General features: G+C 41.7%; 2 protein-coding genes across 2 annotated transcripts; both read left to right on the top strand.

Moving 5' to 3' along the window:
• The first annotated feature begins 1,708 nt into the window (after nucleotides 1-1,708).
• LOC121876334 (receptor-type tyrosine-protein phosphatase F-like) lies at nucleotides 1,709-9,606 on the top strand. The gene is made up of 8 exons (XM_042381405.1): nucleotides 1,709-1,828; nucleotides 4,446-4,733; nucleotides 4,988-5,139; nucleotides 6,113-6,242; nucleotides 6,602-6,701; nucleotides 7,480-7,679; nucleotides 8,089-8,373; nucleotides 8,769-9,606. The coding sequence occupies exons 1-8, from the start codon at nucleotides 1,771-1,773 to the stop codon at nucleotides 9,380-9,382; spliced, it is 1,827 nt and encodes a 608-aa protein (XP_042237339.1). The 5' UTR covers nucleotides 1,709-1,770; the 3' UTR covers nucleotides 9,383-9,606.
• A 1,701-nt stretch (nucleotides 9,607-11,307) lies between these two features.
• LOC121876337 (fibronectin-like) lies at nucleotides 11,308-16,835 on the top strand. The gene is made up of 8 exons (XM_042381408.1): nucleotides 11,308-11,442; nucleotides 12,032-12,319; nucleotides 12,569-12,720; nucleotides 13,007-13,136; nucleotides 14,005-14,104; nucleotides 14,362-14,561; nucleotides 15,007-15,291; nucleotides 16,198-16,835. Exons 1-8 carry the CDS (start codon nucleotides 11,385-11,387, stop codon nucleotides 16,488-16,490), a joined length of 1,506 nt encoding a protein of 501 aa, XP_042237342.1. The 5' UTR covers nucleotides 11,308-11,384; the 3' UTR covers nucleotides 16,491-16,835.
• The last annotated feature ends 4,865 nt before the right edge of the window (nucleotides 16,836-21,700 follow it).

The raw sequence follows: 21,700 nt of genomic DNA, 5'->3' as shown, positions 1-21,700 counted from the left end.
CAGCTTTGGAGGACCTCAAATTAAAGCTCGATAACTTCCAGTATGTTGACGAGTGAGGATGATGAACAGTCTCAGATCAGTTATGTGGAGACTGATGCACGCGGCCTAGTTACCCTCATGGCTTTAAAAAAGTATTCCATAACAATATATATATCGTCATACAGCTCTCCCTAAAATCTATTTCCTGAGACTTCGTCACTTGTCACTCCCCTTCAATCAATACTTCCTCTCAGGTTGCCATCACAAGGTCGAAGTATGTCGTCGTTTTGGGGCCCCCTTAACTTGTGGAGTGCCTCAGGGCACACGGCTGGGTTCACTTAATTTATTGGCTTTCATAAAACTTTTTGCACAGAAAATTTGTTGATGATCTTACTGTTCTTAGTGTCACCAGACCTGCTTCAATCTGTAACACTAATTAATCATTACAGATCAACAAATTGGATTGAACAGATCGTGCTGAACGCAGGATCTACTAAGACAGCCAGAACGATGTTTGTTATTTATGGCGATAAATAACTCAGCTTCTGAAGTGCCATATTAGTTATAATATATATGAAATATAAAGGACAGGATATGCTCCTCCTGGTGACATCCCAGACACAACACCAAAGCGAAAGAATAGAAAAGCCACAGAAACCTGGGTGTAGATTTTTTTGATGAAGGTATGACTAAGTCACCACTAGGCTCCCCAGACATAAAACTCACAATTACTGTATCACTGACGGGTGTAAGGCTTAAAAGAGCAGTATTAACCAACCCTATAAACCGACACCTCCTGCCACCCTCTGCAAGTTCCATTCATTGACGAAAGTTACATCACTCCAGGCCACCAGTAGAGCCAAGATGCAGTACTGAACATTACCTGAGGATCATCCCATACGCAACACATTTATTAAAAAAAGAAAGAAAAGAAACTGGTGATGAAGGCCGTTTTATCACTTATCAAATTTTCTTTGTGTGACAGTGACCTAAACTTTTATCCTCCCTTGATGTCTCACTGGCCTTTAGTAACCACGCCGTAGCTGTGCGAGTGTACAACACATGCATAGATTCAAGGTTGTTGTTGTATTTGTGTGATGTTAAAAAGAAAAATATTCATATCTTGACCATATCTAGTTCTTGTCTCGTCAAGGTTAATGTCTAATGCTTTTTACTGTAATCTATGAGCCAGTCGTATACGTATAGTTCCCTCAATTAAATTAGTATACATATCATTATTATTATTGTTATTATTATTATTGTTATTATTAATGTTTTTATTAATAATAATAATAATAATAATAATAATAATAATAATAATATTAGTATTATTGTTATTATTATTGTCATTATTATTGTTATTATTATTGTTATTATAATCATTATCATTATTATTATTGTTATTATCATTTATTATTATTATTACTATCAATATCATTATTACTCTTATTATTATTCACTCATTGGAACCCTATAATGGACGCACCTGCATGTTCACAACACGGCGGCAGAAATACAAGCATGTGTCAAGAACCCCTCTAGAACATTCTGTTGTAGGCACACAGCGACAGAACTCCTGTGACAGACACAAGGTAACAACAAGAGAATCGGTTTTTTTTCAGAAGTTGCATTCAGGTCAGTGCTTGAAGTTCCTCAATCAAGGTTCAAGCAATACGTAGCCTAGATAAGGAGCTTTAAAAGGGCTCTGCATTACTATCTCAGTCCACAACATTTCTTCTTCAGTATCGAGTAAAACAGGACCAGACCCGGTGCAAAGTTGTCATTAGTGCCATGAAGATTCTGGTGTACCTGTTGGCGGCCATCACTGTCTGCCCCGCGCAGGACCTTGGTGAGGCTTTCATTCCAAATATTCCACAAACTTTGTATTATTTCTAACTTACTTTACGTTGATGAAGAACCAAGGATCCATTCTCCCTCTCTCTCTCTCTCTCTCTCTCTCTCTCTCTCTCTCTATTTCCAGCCGAGCAATTTTTAATCTCACTACATCCAAATCCTAATCACAAGAGACGGTGGGCATCTAAACAATTTATTCTTTATCGCTAAGTTGGCATCCAAGATTAGTCACTGGTTTAGTCATGTATTTAAAAACAAGACCTGGATAGGAGTGAATCCAACAACAACAAACAGATAAAAGACATAAAAAGTGAGCAAATGAAGTAATTAGTCATTGTTGTTAAATAGATGGGCCGCCTCAGCAACAAGGACTGTGTATGCCTCCCGCCTGCATGCTGTCAGTAACTCAGCTTGGTGTAGGGAACAGGGCGAGTGCAGCGAAACCACCCAGCTGGGGGCGCTGTAAGTGCACTCAGAATTTATTTTTAAATCTGACCAATATCATGGGCATTTTGAGGCCATTTTGAAGCCATGCGCACGAGATATTAGGAGATATTCTAAAGTCTATAGTAAATACTTTTACTCTTCAAAAATGCCTGATTACAATACGGCATTAAAGAAAAAGTATTGGAATTTTCTGGTAAAAAGGGGCGGTCCGGACCCCCACGACCCCCATGGATCCGCCCTTGCAATCCGGTGTAGATTTGTTCCACTGTTAAACATTAGTAGACACACGGCGTTGTAGACGAGTCTTAATTTTAAACACTAGAGAGAAGTAGAACCATCACGGATGATATACAGCAGAGACGTAGATAGAGTGAGTTTAGACATCCAAAACGCAGGCACCCTGTTGTTTACTGAGCGGGTACGAAGTCTTCTCGGGCCGTCTCCAGTATAATGATCGGATTTATAATTAATCACATTATATGGGTAAACATTTATTATTGCTAATTTTATATACTATCTGCAGAAGTCAATCGATATTAATCCATGTTGATAGTAGAAAGTGAGTTATCTGAAGAGCAAAATGGATTTATGATGTGAAAAGGAAATCGAGAAGCCATATTTAGTTTAAGAATTTTCCCTGAAACGTCCAAAGAAATTTGTACTTCGGCTTTGTTGATTTTGAAAAAGCTTTTGGTAAGGCAAAGCACAATAAACTTATAGGGATCTTGGAAAAAAAATAGGCATTAAGGAAGGGAATAAAGCGGGGACCTTCCTGGAAATAAGCACCTGACAGCTTTGTCGGCTGACCGTGGTCAATTTGCCTTACTGTTTACCATTGCCGCACTGTCTCGGCACATAGGAAACTGTATATTCTCACAGCCTACCTTGTACACCGCATACAGTCCCAACATTGACTATATTCATGTTGAACTGTACAGTTTATAAACATGCTTATCCAATTGTAAACATGTATAACAACTTTACTGAAACATCATCATCATCAACAGCTCTTACCTTACCATCAAAACCATTATATAATATATTATCACGTATTTAGACATCACCATTTCAATAGTTATATACTGTATATAAACTCTACTGTAAAATATATATATGCTTATAATATTAATGTAAACAATTAAAATGAAAATAAACAAATAAAGAAATAAAAAATGATAAGCGTGGTAACATTCTCAAATGTATTTACTAACACCATGTTATGTGTACTAATCCAGATGATATCAAATGTTAGATAATACTTCCTTGAGATACATGTACAGTATACATCAGGTGCCACTAATACAGCTCAGGCGCTAAACTGGTTCAGTCATGTCAATATTGTTATTATTGTCCACTCTGTACCTGCATTTTTCTGGCTAAATAAACTTTTTCGATATCCATATCATCAGCTGAGTAACAACATGGTGAGCACACGTCAAAGACCGGTTCAACTAAACCGTGATAAAGGAGTCAAAGGTGTTTAAAGCAATTGTTAAGAGCACTCTGTAGGGTGAATAGGACGTAGAAGGTAAGGAATATAGAAATGAGAAAGAGCTGAAGATAATAAAGAGCTGGTCAAGGTTAAATGAAGTGTATGAATATACTGCAAGAATGGAAAGTGAAAGATCGGTGAAAAGAGGATGATGATAAGAGGAAGAAGGAAGAGAAAGAAGGGATTGAAAGGATTAAATATTAACACTAGTAGTCAGGGAATGAACCTACAGGAAGCAGCTTTTTACAGGTGAGCCTCGTGTCTCGTAGTTTATGAGGACGACACCACCTGAAAGTGATGTATTGTACGTAAGTGACTGAAAGAATAATCTAGTTTTGCTCCGGGTAGACTGTATCCCGTACCCTGTGTCCTGAAACATAGCAGGAAAAAGGAATATATATATATATATATATATATATATATATATATATATATATATATATATATATATATATATATATATATATATATATATATATATATATATATTACCCAATTAATAATATCTTTTTACCTGGCGGCTGGTTTTTACAAATATTTCTCCTATTGGTGTTTTGATTTATTTTACTGTGGTGCGTCAATGACTTGAGGTAAACAGGATGTAGAACACTCAATACTAAAATCTTGTAAATCTAGCCATAACAAAACTCGTAAACAACATCTTCCTCAACAGGTCACATCAAGAACCTGCAGGTAACGAGTGGTGATGGCTCCATAACACTGGAGTGGGACTTCGTGGCAGGAGATCCTACATACAAGCTCCACAAGTACACTATTCTTACCGATAATGACTTCAGCACTGATCTCCGCTGTCCTGCTGCTCACTGTACAACCATCATAGATTACCTTGATGCCTGCAAGGAACACACCTTTGATGTAACTCCTGTTTTTGATGACACAGTGAATGGCGGGTCAGTTAACGGAGACACCTCCTCCATCAGTGGATTTGCTAATGCAAAATGTAAGTGGGTGTGTGAGTGTGTATGTGTAAACGCCTCTTAAGCTGCTTACAGGTACATGAAGGCGTATCTTAATGTGTCTGCCAAATTGTTTGGATTTTTAACAGTTCTGTTCAATGTCCATGTTTGTGGGTATTTAATATTTTCTAATATTCTTGTAAATACTCGTATGTCCATTTCGATGTTTTTTAATACCTTAAGATGTTTATAATCAGCTGAGTTGCTGTTTATGTATTATCATTTTTGACTCGAGCAGCGCCGAGCTCCCCTACGAACCTGAGGATCGTCTCGGACGGTGACTTGAGCACAACTCTACAATGGGACGCCCCCACCCAGAACCCAACGTGTGTTCAGTCCTACAAGGTTTGCTACATGTTGGATAAAGACCCGACCCCCTCCTGTGAGACGGTAAGTGAACAGGTGTGGAAAGGGAGAGTGGTAGGTGGTGGCGAGGCAGTAGGGTAGGTGGTGGTGAGGCAGTGTGGTAGGTGGTGGTGAGGCAGTATGGTATGTGGTGGTGAGGCAGTATGGTAGGTGGTGGTAAGGGATAATGATAGGTGGTTGAGAAGGATAATTGTAGGTGGTGGTGAGGCATTATGGTAGGTGGTAGTGAGGCAGAATGGAAGGTGGTGGTGAGGCAGTATGGTAGGTGGTAGTGAGGCAATATGTTAGGTGGTGGTGAGGCAGTATGGTAAGTGATGGTAAGGCAGTATGGTAGGTGGTGGTGAGGCAGTGTGGTGGGAGGCATGGTGGTGGGAGGAGGCATGGTAGGTGGTGGTGGAGGCAGCATGGTGGTGGTAGGGAGGCATGGTAGGTGATGTAGAGGGAGTATGGTAGGTAGTGCATGGTATGGAGGCAGTATGGTATTGGGTGGTGGTGAGGCAGTATGGTAGGTGGGGTGGAGGCAGTATGGTAGGTGGTAGAGGCAGTATGGTAGTGGCAGTGTGGTAGGTGGCAGGAGGCAGTGTGGTGGTGATGAGCAAGGTGGTGGTAAGGCAGTTGGTAGGTGGTGGTGAGGCAGTATGAGGTGGTGGTGAAGCAGGCATGGTAGGTGGTGGTGAGTGAGAGGTGGGAGTTGAGAGGCAGGGTAGGTAGAGGGCGTGTGTGGGTAGGTTAGCAGGTGTGTGAGGCAGATGGTGGGTGGTGGTGAGACGTATGGTAGGTGGTGGTGAAGCAGTAGGTGGTGGTGAGAGAGAGTGGTGGTGAGGCAGTGTGGTGGTGAGGCAGTATGGTAGGTGGTGTGTGAAGCAGTATGGTAGGTGGTGGTGAGAGAGAGTGGCAGGTGGAGGCAGGTAGGTGGTGGTGAGGTGGCAGGTGGTGGTGAGGCAGTATGGTAGGGTGGTGTTATATATACCAGTTTTTGGTGATGTTCGCCTCACAGACAGAGGACACCACCATCACCCTGGCTGGTCTACAAGCCTGCGGCGAGTATCACGTGACTGTGACGCCCGTGACGCCCAGTGATACAGAGGGACCCCAGCTGGAGCAGGACGTCACTACCAGGGATGGGGGTAGGTCGACCAACCTGTTGGGAACGATAGTGAAGCTCCATGTTGCTTTAACCACATTGTTTTTTAGACCGTATGATGTTTAAACCGACAGCAGACCACTACTGACGCTTATAATTTAACTGGGTAATCTACAGTAGGTCAGACTTGGGTGACATAAGGCTACTGTTCACATATACTACGAGTGAGAAGCTAAAATTATTACAGTACCAGCAGGCTGGATGGATAGATACTGTAGACCGAAGCTTACATCAGGGTGATATAAGTGGTCTGCTTAATAATAAGTAAGACAATGAAGATGATGAAATATCATTATTAATACTATAAGTGAAACACTAATACTGAGGGTTTGCTATGAACAGTACCAGGGCCACCCCAGAACGTGAAGGTGGGAGTCACTACCGACAGCATCATTGAGGTGGAATGGAACGACCCTGTCGTCAACCCTCTCTGTGTTAAGGAGTAAGTAACGCAACCATAGACGACCACCAGGAAATAATTCACACTTAAGCAGGTTTTTTCGTATAGAGAGGTAAACACAGCGGTTTTAACATTCATAGGTGATGTCCTATAGATAGTGTTTTTGTTCCTAAAGTAACAATGTCTACAAAATTTGCACCGATGTACAGTCTCGTTAAAGATTCTTGGAACACTGCTGGGGACAGCTGGCAACTCACGGCCGTTTGTTTACTATAGTACGAAGTAAAAATTATGAAGGAATGTAAAAGTGTTCGGTGATTGGTTACTTAGTTCCCTGTTGCTTAATTAATGGTTGGGCTTTGTTGTTTCGTATTATATTATACTTCGTACTATAGTAAACAAGCGGCCTTGAGTTGCCAGCTGTCTCCAGCAGTGTTCGAAGAATCTTTAACGAGACTGTACAGTGTTAGAAATAAGTAACTTCCCAGCTTTGGCTGATGGCGGATACTGAAAGTGAAACCGTGACTACATCTGGTCATAAGGACGCCTGACTAGATACACGCTTCGAGTGTATTGTTGTGGAATACGGACACAAGTACCCAATAATGAATGATCATCAGATAAAGTAAGTAATTAAGAGTATGAATGGTGTAACTGGCTACCCCATTCCAAGGTTCCACACACATACCAACTGTTTATAAATATGGCTCAAGTTTTCCGAGATGTGTGTGCCAAAACTTGGGAATATAGTTGTTTCATAGACTGTATTTACTTACATACAAATTTCATTTTCTTCACGGCACCTTGCCTTTTTCTACAGCTTTTCCTTCACTTGTGGGGAGGTCACTTCTCGAACCCGCTTCAGCTACCACCTGGTGGAGGACGATGATGACTACGATCACCACGCTAACATCGGCCCCCTCAAAGCCTGTACAGAGTATACCATCAGTATCAAATCCATCGGCAAAAATGGGGAAGAAAGCGCTTCAATCACCAAAAACGCCACTACCAAGGAAGATGGTGAGACGATCTCTGTTAGTGTACAGCAGAGAAACTAAAGAGAGAACATGAATATATATCATTAAATAACATCAGTTGGTCTTTATGGATGCTTCTCATACTGTTTTGGAAGGAGAGTTAGGTATAGCTCAGTAACAATGAAGAACTATACTAAATGGCTGTTACACACACGCACGTACTAACACCGTATAAAAGCACTCATAATGCAGAGAACTACACACACACACACACACACACTTTAATTATCAATAAATACAAGATGTCGTTGGAGTATAAAAATCAAACGTCCACTTTAGAAGGAAATTTTTTTATATAAATAATTACAATTGAAATATCACATGTACGTATCAATGATGGGGGACCAAAGAGTCGACAGAATAAGGAGCTGAAGTACACTTTGTATGAACAGATCCACATGCGCCTCCCTACATCTTGGTGCACCCAACTAGCCCAGTCACCATCGACGTGGAATGGAGCAATAAAGGAAAAGAACGCTGTGTTGGCTACTACATTATCTGCTGGTATAGCAAACTTATCCACACTGAAACATGTCAAAATGTGATGGATGCTGATGGCAGTTTCACCATCACCGAACTTATTGGCTGCAACCGTTACGACGTCAGCCTCACGGTGGTGACCCCAGAAGGCACCCACAGCGAGACTGTCAGAAACTTCACCAATACTCCTGAAGACAGTGAGTATATACTGTACTTTATGTCAACAAAGAACAGCTGCTCTTCAGTTCAATACCCAGAGTTACCTCTATTGCTCTCAGCTATCCTGTATTACCAACATTGACCCTGACTTACCAAGTGCTTGTATGTTATTCAGAGCTGTGTAGTGTTTGCCTGAGATAAGTCTTACCTAAATCATTCTTTTGTTATCTTATATAATTTAAGTATTAAGTGATGATATAATTGAAACTCTATCTACAAATATTATCTTAATTTAACAAACTTAAAATTCCTGATCTACAGAACTGTGTAGTGAAATAGATTAAACTGCTGTATTTCTTACGTGAGACACCAAAACACATCTCTTCAGAGAACCGATGTTAAAAGTTTACTAATGATAACTGTGTTCCACCAGCACCTGGTCCCGTGGTGAACCTCAAAGCGGACAAAGTCCAATCCACTTCTGTGGAGGTCTCCTTCAGTGTGCCCAAAGTCAACCTGCAGTGTGTTGGTGGGTACGACATCAAGGTGATCAACTTTGACGCGAGTAAGGATGCAGCCCCTCGAGGAACCGAAGGCCAGCAGGATATAGCTCTACAAGTGACCGATAACCGCATTGTCAGCACAGTCTCAGGCCTCAATGCTTGTACCAACTATGAAATAAAAGTTGGTGCCCTCTCCCTGAGTGGCGAGTTGACCTCCCCCTGGGAGGCAGTCATAGAGAGAACTGACGACCTTGCGCCTTCTGAACCCCAGCATTTTGAAGTGAAAGAAGTAACCAGAAATTCCGTGACGTTCCAGTGGTACCAACCTACCAGTAACCTTCCCTGCCTCACCGCGTACAAACTCACCTATAAGCATTTAATCACTACCAAGACAAAAATTATTACAGATATATCGAACTACAAGATGGAGTACATGGTTGATGGCCTCAGTCACTGTGCTCAGTATACATTCACTCTCTCTGCTAAGTCCGTAACGAAAGAGAGCCAAGACCTGCAAATTGTACAGCACACCGCCTGTTTCTAACTTAAACATGTGTCAGTAACGCCTTAAACCCACCACCTACTGTACATCATTGACTCTGTGTCCAAGGAGGTTGAATAAATGGAGGTGGCATTCACTGCCTCAAATGAAGTCACTGACTGTAACTGATGCCTTGACCAATATGGCGGTATGTCTCGCTCACTGACTTTATCCTCTTTGGCTGATCCCACTATAATGAGATTAATTAATAAAGCAATAGTATAAAACCTGTAGAATTATCTGTAACCACCGTTTGTTTGTGATTAGCTGTGACAACTGTGGCAGTGTTGCTTTGACCAAGATGGCGGCCTCCACCCATTCAACCTCATTGATTGTGTCACACCCCAGTCCACCTCATACCCAGCTCACACACACATTACCCGACTCTAAGCTGTCTTAGACACAAGGGATTCAATGTTGTCACGGTACACAATGACGAACTTGACGTGTAAGAGAACTCATAAAGGTGTCTCACCATTGTTAACAAATGTTGATTTGTGGTGAAATTCGTTTGGTATTTGTTAGGGTATAGAGACACATGGCTTGTAAAGTTATCTGGCAGCATCTTAATAATCAGTGGAATTATAATTTCCATTTATTAAAATCAGATTCAATTATTTTTGGAATATTTTGTACTTTTAGTGGAAGGTTTAACAGAGACTGCCAGTGACTGTCAGTGACGCGAGACTATGTGTGGTAACCCAAGAGTACTTTTTGTTGTTATTCCCCATGGAAAGAAGTTCTTATGCGAAAGCCTGGTTGCAACAAGAGCAATCCAGGCAGGCAGTAAATGTATCACTTGAAGAATTAAGGCTCTGTTAAGTCATACCCATAGTAGAGTAATCACGTGTCCCTAAGTTGAAAATTCTCTCTTTAGAAGATTAATTTTACTACAGCGTGAATGTGAGTGACTCATATATCCATGCAAATTGTAAATCATTGTATGGAAGCTTACCAAATAAATGTAAGTGAAATTATCTGCCCGTATCTGTGATCCTATCTTATTAGTAAAGGTAATGACTGATTGGTTATGACAAAGTATAACCAATAACTAAGATGGATGTTGGAAATTAATGGAACTCATTAAATCATCATTTATCAAGTATAAATCATGGAATGTCGAGTGGTGGAGTGAATTTTTACGTATATACACCATAATCTCCTGTAAGTAACCAGTGTGAAGGTATCGAACTCTACGGTAAGAAATATAAGAAACACAATATAATATAACCTTATATAACATCCACACCTAAAAACTAAAAAAATTCATGACAAATATATGCTGCTCTGGAGGATACATATCCTCATGAGGACTTACCCAGGAGGGAGAGCAATATCAGTCGTGAGGTATTCAGAGGCTTGCCAGATGTACAGTAACCTATTGAGAGGTGTGAAGATCAAGAGCTAAAATAAACTTAACAAAATTCAGTTAGAAAGGAATAAGTAAAGCTTCTTGCTCCAGATAATAAGACATTATGAGAGATAAGTAGAAATAAAATAGTACATTACATTAAGTATTTTATATTATAGAAGAAAAGATCTTAGAGTTTTCGTTGCATATTTTTTAAACCAAAACATGCCATTAGCTTGTCGGTTTACACCTTGAAAATGCAGGGCCTAGACTCTTAAAGAACAGTACACAAACACACATGGGGACCCGGTAACCCAGATATCTGTGTATTTCATAGGAGTGGCAACAAAAAAGTAAGTAATGTGTCGGTCGTTCATATACAATTTTGGACTTTTTATTACCAATACACAGATGCTTATCTTAGGTGCCACAGTCGAGTCAACAATTTTATCAAGGGTTTTACCAGCAGTTTCTATTTTAACTTTTCTCAGCCAAGGTAATGATAAATTGGACAAGGTTTCAAGTGACATAAAGCACAGATAATTAGTAAGCTTTAAATAGACTCACTGTTATTGTCTCGGCTCATTAGGTCCGTGGCGTTAGACCAGAATAGTGTTTGAGAAGACGACCTTCTGTAGAGGTACCATCGGGAATATGAAGATTCTTTTGTACCTGACGGCGGTCGTCGTGGTTTGTGCTGCCCAGGATTTTGGTGAGACTTTAACAAGAAACCACGAAAAGTATAATCCGCAATATTTGTATTAATACCAAACAATTTTACAATTTTGAGTTGATAAAATCAGTGGACAGAACCAGATCAATGAGGCTCCTCCTCTTGTCTTGAGAAATAAACTAAAGAGCGGGAGTTAACACTTAAGTGGCTCACAAGTTGTCTTCCACAAGTACTTGGGAAAGTTTATCAAGTTTCACAGATCGATGATGACCTCTGCCTTACCCTACACGAGGGAGGTGTTGACTGTTCCTAACACGGAGGTAGAGACTTTTGTTCCACACATGGATAATGAACACAGCGCTTTGTTCCATGCATAAATCACATGACGTTCCCATTCCACACACCCAGGAGGCAGGAGACACTCTTAGTTTACAAGACACAATGTAACAGTACAAAGCCCGCTTCTCGTCCTTCACTCTCAGACTCACAATGCTCAGATGAAAGTGTCATCCTCACTGGCTCACTCAAGGAATGTCATAATTCAATATAATTTACAAAACATAACGAGTTAATAAAATCTTGTAAATCTAGCCATAACAAAACTCGTAAACAACATCTTCCTCAACAGGTCACATCAAGAACCTGCAGGTAACGAGTGGTGACGGCTCCATAACACTGGAGTGGGACTTCGTGGCAGGAGATCCTACATACAAGCTCCACAAGTACACTATTCTTACCGATAATGACTTCAGCACTGATTTCCGCTGCCCTGCTGCTCACTGTACAACCATCATAGACTACCTTGATGCCTGCAAGGAACACACCTTTGATGTGACTCCTGTTTTTGATGACACAGTGAATGGCGGGTCAGTTAACGGAGACACCTCCTCCATCAGTGGCTTTACTAACGATCTACGTAAGTCTGGGACTGGAATACTGCATGTGTTAATATATTACCTTGTGTGAATGTTTATGTATATCATCCTGTGAATGTGTACATTACGTATTGTGTTATTGTATTGGTGTCAATGTATATGTATTTTGGAGATATATATTACTCTTAAAATACAGAATACATTTTTCTTCCATATAAGTGTCTAAGCAAACACTAATGCTTATACAGTCAACTGAGTGAATGTTTATGCATAACTTCTCACTCGAGCAGCGCCGAGCTCCCCCTCCAACCTGAGGGTCCTCTCGGAGGACGACTCGGGTACAACTCTACAATGGGACGCCCCCACCAAGAACCCAATATGTGTCCAGTCCTACAAGGTTTGCTACAGGCTGGATAAGGACCCGAAACCCACCTGTGAGACGGTAAGTGAACAGGTGTGGTGAGGGAGAGTGGTAGGTGATGGTGAGGGAGTATGGTAGGTGGTGGTGAGGCAGTATGGTAGGTGGTGGTGAAGCAGTATTGTAGGTGGTGGTGAGGCAGTATGGTAGGTGGTGGTGAGGCAGTATGGTAGGTGGTGGTGAAGCAGTATGGTAGGTGGTGGTGAGGCAGTATGGTAGGTGGTGGTGAGGCAGTATGGTAGGTGGTGTTGAGGCAGTATGGTAGGTGGTGTTATATATACCAGTTTTTGGTGATGTTCGCCTCACACAGACGGAGGACACCACCATCACCCTGGCTGGTCTACAAGCCTGCGGCGAGTATCACGTGACTGTGACGCCCGTGACGCCCAGTGATACAGAGGGACCCCAGCTGGAGCAGGACGTCACCACTGAGAATGGAGGTAGGTGGAGGAAGTTTAACGCCGTACCTTTAAAAGCCGATAATTAAAGTAAGCAATATGTTGGCGGTTGTGAACATCTTGGATAAAAATGACAAGATTCAGGTGGGCGGTCGAATCGCTGTGCATGTTGAGTGTGCTTGAGTCCATGATATGTTGAAGACCGTGTTTACAGAGAACTAAATGACGAGGACTGGAGAGGTTTAGTGAAAGATGTAAGAGGGAAGTATCTGAGATAAAGTTAAAAGATGTAAGAGGGAAGTATCTGAGATAAAGTTAAAAGATAACAAGATAGATAAAGGAATCGGTTGTCATGAATATAAATATAATATGGTAGACGAGGATATGATAACAAAGCTTATTATCCAACTGAATACAGCCTAAGGGAAGTTTCGGAAAGTTTGAGAAGTTTGAGAGGAAAGTTAAGAGAGGGATGGATGTGTTAACAGAGCCAGAGGAGTTATATTAGAGCTATATAAGGCTACTTAAAGTCACACAGGGAAAACAAACTACAAAGAATATCTATATGGCGTTTAGGAAGAAGGTAAGGGGACTACAATAAACAATAGTTTGAAGAGTTAACGTAGGTGTCAGGAAGAGTGGAAGAGAGGGACTCCAGGAGTGACCGGGGAGATGTTGAGGGAGCGAGGGAGGGCGGGTAATATACGCTGTTTATATACTGAACAATATGCGTGAGGCTGAAATTATGACTACCAGACAACTGGACGGATGTATTGATCGAAGCTTACAACAGTGTGATATAAGTGGTTCGATGATATTTAACAAGGAAAGTTGGAGTAACAAGATAAATTCATTATATGAGAAATTATATGTGTAACACTAACCAATATTCTGGGTCTACTCTCGACAGTTGCCGGGCCGCCCCAGGACGTGAAGGTGGGAATCACCACCGACAGCATCATCGAGTTGGAATGGAATGACCCTGCCATCAACCCTCTCTGTGCTCAGGAGTAAGTAACTCATCTGTGGCTACTACTGTCCCCCATTTACAACAATTTATTGTCTTTAGTGGCAGTATCCCTTTTTAGTAACATTGTCCCGCCATAATGTCATTGTCGCAACCCTTCCTTAGTGACACTTAAACCTTTGAATGGCAGTGCCCTTTAACAACATCATACCCTTCAAAGAAGCACTGTCTATCATGGAAAAACCTTCCCTCTTAACACAGTACCGACATTGTCTCAAGCACTCCTGTCTTTATCAATAGCTACTCCATCACCTATGGGGAGGTCACTTCTCGACCCCGCTTCGGCTACCACCTGGTGGAGGACGATGATGACTACGATCACCACGCTAACATCGGCCCCCTGGAGCCTTGTACTGAGTATATCATTAGCATAACTTCCATCAGCAAGGACGGACATGAGAGCGACCCAGTCAGCAGTCAGGCTTCTACTGATGATACAGGTCAGGGTTTATCTCTTCGTGTAGCGACGTGTGTGTGTGTGTGTGTGTGTGTGTGTGTGTATATATGCCCGTGTAGTGAACATGAGAGGGCATTAAGACCAGCAACAGTAACACAGCTCCACAGCCTTCTTTTTTCGGCGCGCTCATTTCTTCTAAAAATTTTAAAAGAAAGACGAAATTAAAAAAGAAAAGAAATCATACTACGATATGCAGTAATTTACACATAAACATGCAAATTACTAACACATAAACGTTAACACACACACACACACACACACACATATATTAAGTCAAGGTAGTCGAAGGCTCAAGAAATCTCACACTTCAATTTTTGTTGGAACCTTCATTGTCTGTCTTTTTTCCTTCAGACTACCAAAGGAGTGTGTGAGTTATAGTCGACCAGAGTCAACACAGTAAAATCCTGAAGCAAAGTTTATGTTGGCAGATCCTTTGCCGCCGAAATTCATTGTTGTGGACTCATCCGGCCCCGACACCATTGAAGTGAACTGGGGCAAGAACGAGGCTGACCGCTGCATTGGATACTACATTATCTGCTGGAACGCCAGCAACTCCCTGGACGAGACGTGTGTGAATGTGACGGATGCCAATGGCAAATACACCATCACCGACCTCCTCGCTTGTACCCACTACGACGTCAGCATCACTGTGGTCACCCCGGGAGGCATCTTTAGTGAGACCGTCAGAAACTTCACCAACACTGGCGAAGCTGGTGAGTTGACGATGGATCCTTGCTTTATTCCCCTACCCACGGCTATCATGTGTTACCCACAACTACACCGTGTTACCCACACCTACCCTGTGTTACCCACACCTACCCTGTGTTGCCCACAGCAACCCTGAGTTACCCACAGCTTCCCTGTGTTGCCCACAACAACCCCGCGTTGCCCACAGCTACTGTGTTACCCACACCTACCCTGTGTTACCCACAGCTACCCTGTGTTACCCACAGCTGCCCTGTGTTGCTCACAGCTACCATGTGATGCCCACAGCTACCCTGTGTTGCCCACAGCTACCCTATGTTACCCACAGCTGCTCTCTGTTGTCCACAGCTGCCCTGTGTTGCCCACAGCTACCCTGTGTTGCCCACAGCTACCCTGTGTTACCCACAGCTACCCTGTGTTGCCCACAGCTACCCTGTGTTACCCACAGCTACCCTGTGTTACCCACAGCTGCCCTGTGTTGCTCACAGCTACCATGTGTTGCCCACAGCTACCCTGTGTTGCCCACAGCTACCCTGTGTTGCCCACAGCTACCCTATGCTACCCACAGCTGCCCTCTGTTACCCACAGCTACCCTGTGTTGCCCACAGCTACCTTGTATTACCCACAGCTACCCTGTGTTACTCACAGCTGCCTTGTGTTGCTCACAGCTACCATGTGTTGTCCACAGCTACCCTGTGTTGCCCACAGCTGCCCTGTGTTGCCCACAGCTGCCCTCTGTTACCCACAGCTACCCTGTGTTGCCCACAGCTACCCTGTGTTGCCCACAGCTACCCTGTTACACACAGATATTGTTGTAGTTTCTTTCATAAGGCAAAAATGTTGATCGTTGAAATACTCTTTCTTAACTATATATTGTATGCTAAACCCTTACTACAAATTACTGAGTTCCACAGCACCAGGTCCCGTGGAGAACCTGAAAGTGGACGACATCCAGACGACTTCGGTGGAGCTGTACTTCGAGGTGCCTGAGGTCAACCCGCAGTGTGCTGGTGAATACGACATCCGAGAGATCGACCTGGACCACAATGATTATGGAGCCAGAAGACTGACTGATGAACACAGGAGGAACACCATCTCTGGCCTCAAGCCCTGCTCCAACTATAAGTTCCAGGTGCGCGCTGTTAGCTGGAACGGTGAATATATCTCCCCCTGGCAGTCAGTTACAACCAAAACCACCTGTACCTAGTTGCAACATCTGCTACAGGAGATGAGTCAGCAGCGCCTACACCCTACTCTACATCACTGACTACTGTGTCACACTCCGGTCCACTTCATACTCAGCTCTAACACACATCTACCTGATTCTCAGCTGTCTTAGACACAAGGGATTCACCGTTGTCACGGTTCTCTTGTCTAAGGCCACAACACAGTAAGGAAATTGTGTTACTGACGTGTAAGAGAATTGTAGATGATTTATGGTGAAATTATCATCAGTAGTAAATCACTTACTCCTTCTCTGTTAATCCTCATATACAGCATAAACCAAGAGACTATATCAGGTATTGTAATTATTAACATTCTAGAACATCAATATTATTAGTTTTGTCAACCTTGGTAAGGAACTTTTGGCAAGACGTGATAACAAAGTCCCCTGAAGTAAATCTTAGCACAAATTACTCTTCATCAACGTTATGGTAGCAGAGGTAAACATTGTTGTCAAGACGACTGTAACCTTCATAACATTTCCACCTCGGTACTTGGTAAACATCCCTCTAAGAAAATGTTTATATTTTCACATCTTGTGAAAATTGTTGAACTAGATTTACATTTTACAATGCAGTGATACTACTTGAATATTTTTACACCATTGGTAGGAGCATCTGCTGCTGTAGCTCTGTATGGTATAAAACTTTACTCACAGGATAGTCATTTTTCATTTAAACAAATCTTGAGTGTTTGGGTTCTACGAACTTTGGCTTTATGTTACCTGATCATCCACACCAGATAACCAAAAATTGCCTCTCACCGCTGCCATAATGTTAACTACAAGTACACGAACAATCATAATACTTTAGTCTATCCTTCACTCAACCAGAGAGAGAAATGTGTTAAATATACTAATAATAACTGTTCTGATAATTATTACGCACAATGATATTTAGGATACAAATTTTAGAGTTACTAGAAATGAGTTATGTGTTTTGAAAAAAAAAAAATAATACTGCAAGTGCTCAAGACTCTCGGCTAACAAGTAGACATACACAAACGAACAATATATGTCCTTCAAAGTCGATCGTGATCTTCACACCCACAAAAACGACGATCTTTTAATATATAAACATCGTGGCTGCCACTGTTATCATCTAGCTTTTCGTTACACCACAGCATAAATTCTTTTTATAACCCCTGGCTTGATTGCTGCACCTGGGACATTATGGTGGAAGCAAAGCCTTCTAGCTCTTGGTAAGATTTAAGGGCAGTACTGAGAGTTTACAGAATCAGAGGCTTTAATAAGGACCAAGGAGAAGCGAGAACCTACAAGACTCTTTTAATGCGAAGAGGAAGTAGTCCAGTCGACAAAGAACGACTCATGTGTCCACTCTGGGTGTCAGCGATTAGATTAAAATAGCGGATAGCTTTTTTCCTCAAGTTTACAGTTCCTCTTCACTCAGCGGGTTGTCGTGGTCAATGTTGTCATATTTATGAAGTGGGTTTTTAGCCCCGGAAACACTTAGAAGTATCTGTAGCATTAATGAACAGATTAAAGTAAAAGTTAACAATATTTGACAATTAATTATCTACCAGCATGAGACACAAAACAGTTTAAGATTAAAGTCATATAAAATCAAAGGAGCTGTTTGGTGGACCCGAAGATCCCAGTCCTAAATCTACCTGGTGTCGGCTCTCTGTTGATTGTTGATACTGAATCTTCCCGTCTTGCTGCAGAGTTGTGGAAAAGGCTAGCGATCCAAGTGCCTTGTTACGACAACTTTTACCCTAGTTCATCATGATCAGGAACTACGGGGTTAAACAAGTCAGGATCGATATAAAAGACATCGATGGCAAGTCCAATTGACAAAGGTTCTGGTACAACAGGTATAGACTCAAGTAAACATGTATTATGAAGTTAACACCTCAGGGGCATCTGTAACTGATTGACCATAACATGAATATTGCTGTTGTCGGACGCTGTAGTTAGACCAACGATGAGACGACCTAAGAGAGGTAGAGTGAAAGTAGACTGATGAAACTCTTACCAGAAAAAAATAACTTAGAAGTACTGAAACTTGTGAATGGAGTACATGCATTCCTGGTGTACATGAAGAAAACTTGATATTAATACTGAACTGTTCGTGAATGACCCTTAACAATTACGGAATGGCACAGTAGACTAACACAGTAAGACAAACCACTAATAAGACTGTAGTAGTGTAGTAATGGAAATCAATAAGTGGGACAAGGACAGTCGTTGGCTGAGACAGAAGTCGAGATCCACACACACATAAAGAATTCGAACCTACAGTATATCTAAATGGTTCTTATCAGTACATCAAGGGGTATAGTGTCGCAAGTCTCTGTGCGATGAAGTTTTCCTCGTAAATGAAGATATAGAAATTTCACCTAACAACTACAACAAATAACATCTAAAATTATTATAACAATTACACTGAGATTATACCTTAACTGGATGAACTGACTTCGCTATAATTGCTGAGATAAGAACTCTAAGGACTTTGATATACAGTTTGCTTACTCTCTCACACCTGACCCGTATAATGTAAACACACGTATCTTAAGAAAGTCCTTGTCTGTGCTACCCGAGTGTGTCTTGTAGCATGAGTGTTAATTACGTCTCAACTTTATAAAAAAAAACCTCCCCAAGATTCAGCCAAGAGACGACCACCACCTGGTACAGTGAGACGACCGCCACCTGGTACAGTGAGACGACCGCCACCAGGTAGTGAGACGACCGCCACCAGGTAGTGAGACGACCGCCACCAGGTACGGTACACGCACGAGATATCCATGGTTCTGATACACCTGGCACCCCCTTCCTCTGAGATAATCTAAACCTTTTAATGTCCTGTAGATGCTAAGATCTTCCATGGTTGTTTAAGAAAGTAATTTACACGGGTTTGAGCCTGCGTGTGTGTGTGTGTGTGTGTGCTGATGAGGCCTTTTAACAGCAACGACTAAAAATATGTTTGTTTTTTTGTTCTGGGCTGATGGGAATAAACATGTGTGTCCTTAAGAGAGAGAGAGTGTGTGTGTGTGTGTGTGTGTGTGTGTGTGTGTGTGTGTGTGTGTGTTAGTAGAGAAGTTCACATACTTGATTGAAAGCGTCATTGTTTAGATTTAAAAGTAAAATAATCTTAACTTTAGACTGACTGAAGAACTGACTTGGATTTTCCCACACAATCAGGTCATAAAATAACACTAGAAAAAAGGGATATTTTACCCTTGGTGGCGTATATTTCTTAACGGATCAACATTAAATAGCTCTAAGTTCACATTATCCATGGCTAGAGACTTATGATATATCGTTCGCCAATTTTTGATGGAGGCCTTAAGAGTTGCTTTACCAGGCCGATATAACCCCGATCCCTCAATGATAATGTGGCGAGCTAATTGTCAAACTTCACCGCGGTTTATTCTAGAAACGAAGACCAAAGAATGTTGCTTAATAAAATGAATCTAAAACAACTACAGCAACAATAAGAAACAAATGAAAAGTGTCATCTTTCACAGGTACCTGATCCCGTATAGACGCGCAGCCATTATAGGTCAGAGTAACCAGCCCCTTGTCCACGGTAAACACAAACATCAAGGAACTCCGTAAACACAAACATCAAGGGACTCCGTAAACACAAACATCAAGGAACTCAGTAAACACAAACATCAAGGAACCCAGTAAACACAAACATCAAGGAACCCAGTAAACACAAACATCAAGGAACTCAGTAAACACAAACATCAAGGGACTCCGTAAACACAAACATCAAGGAACTCAGTAAACACAAACATCAAGGAACTCAGTAAACACAAACATCAAGGAACTCCGTAAACACAAACATCAAGGAACTCAGTAAACATAATTATCAAGGAACCCAGTAAACACAAACATCAAGGAACTCCGTAAACACAAACATCAAGGAACTCCGTAAACACAAACATCAAGGAACTCCGTAAACACAAACATCAAGGAACTCAGTAAACACAAACATCAAGGAACTCCGTAAACACAAACATCAAGGAACTCCGTAAACACAAACATCAAGGAACTCAGTAAACATAATTATCAAGGAACCCAGTAAACACAAACATCAAGGAACTCAGTAAACACAAACATCAAGGAACTCAGTAAACACAAACATCAAGGGACTCAGTAAACACAAACATCAAGGAACTCAGTAAACACAAACATCAAGGAACTCAGTAAACACAAGCATCAAGGAACCCAGTAAACACAAGCATCAAGGAACCCAGTAAACACAAGCATCAAGGAACTCAGTAAACACAAGCATCAAGGAACTCAGTAAACACAAGCATCAAGGAACTCAGTAAACATAATTATCAAGGAAGTCAGGAAACAATGGGAATAAAGGGACAGTGTAAATACCCAAGTCCCCTAGTTCATTGTGCGTCAGCAGCCCCAGAGTAGGTCGGCAGTGTCCTTGAAGGGAACTAACACACAGTCGCCCCAATCAGCAGAGGCACAGGTTCACAGCGCCCCTCCCTCCTTCCCTCCCCGACAAGTCATCAGAAAGACAACAGCTGTGTCCCCACGTCAACAGCCAACGAAAGACTTTGACCTTTAACTGTATTTAATATCATGTAACTGTCTTTAACGGTGTGATCTCTCTCTCTCTCTCTCTCTCTCTCTCTCTCTCTCTCTCTCTTGTGGTGTTTCCCATCATTAACCGAGGTGGAAGAAACGAGAAAAAACACATTGCTTTAGGACATAACAAAGGCAGGAATCACTGGTGTGGCAACTATAGATCATGTTCAAGGCTTTTTTTTTTATTCTTAGATAATTATACTGTCACTTCTGAAACAGTTTTTAACATAGCTGATTTATATTTTATTTTTTATCTTTTGCAGGTGCACTTAATTTTGGCTATAGAGGGACATAGCCAACAAGCGGCCACTCTCATTCTAAAGTGTGGCGGATGCATTTTAATTCGTAAAACACACACACACACACACTCACACTGAAGGGCACAATCTTAGGGACTCAAGCACGCACACACCTGTTTATTCACACCAGAGACGTCAGCAATCAGAGCAGTGCGTCAGTTGTGTCTTACTGATTCTTGAACACTTTGCTACCAGGACACAGAGGCTAAAGTTGTGTGACGTTCTCACGTAAACAGTTTGTCAAATAATTTTCAGACAGTTTCGGATTTTTTCATTTTTAAGCCTTCGTGAAGATGTCAGGTTTATATAGCCTCAGCG

Source organism: Homarus americanus, unplaced genomic scaffold (genome assembly GCF_018991925.1).
Source record: "Homarus americanus isolate GMGI-L3 unplaced genomic scaffold, GMGI_Hamer_2.0 scaffold34921, whole genome shotgun sequence".
NCBI lineage: Eukaryota > Metazoa > Arthropoda > Malacostraca > Decapoda > Nephropidae > Homarus > Homarus americanus.
This window is presented reverse-complemented; position numbering and strand designations above follow the sequence as displayed.

Bases quoted from the DNA above. Each gene is read 5' to 3' on its own strand.
- LOC121876334 (XM_042381405.1), top strand. From the start codon at position 1,771: ATGAAGATTCTGGTGTACCTGTTGGCGGCCATCACTGTCTGCCCCGCG. The intron at 6,243-6,601 runs GTAGGTCGACCA...TGCTATGAACAG, and splicing joins CGTCACTACCAGGGATGGGG to TACCAGGGCCACCCCAGAAC. The intron at 8,374-8,768 runs GTGAGTATATAC...GTGTTCCACCAG, and splicing joins CACCAATACTCCTGAAGACA to CACCTGGTCCCGTGGTGAAC.
- LOC121876337 (XM_042381408.1), top strand. From the start codon at position 11,385: ATGAAGATTCTTTTGTACCTGACGGCGGTCGTCGTGGTTTGTGCTGCC. The intron at 13,137-14,004 runs GTAGGTGGAGGA...TACTCTCGACAG, and splicing joins CGTCACCACTGAGAATGGAG to TTGCCGGGCCGCCCCAGGAC. The intron at 14,562-15,006 runs GTCAGGGTTTAT...TTATGTTGGCAG, and splicing joins GGCTTCTACTGATGATACAG to ATCCTTTGCCGCCGAAATTC.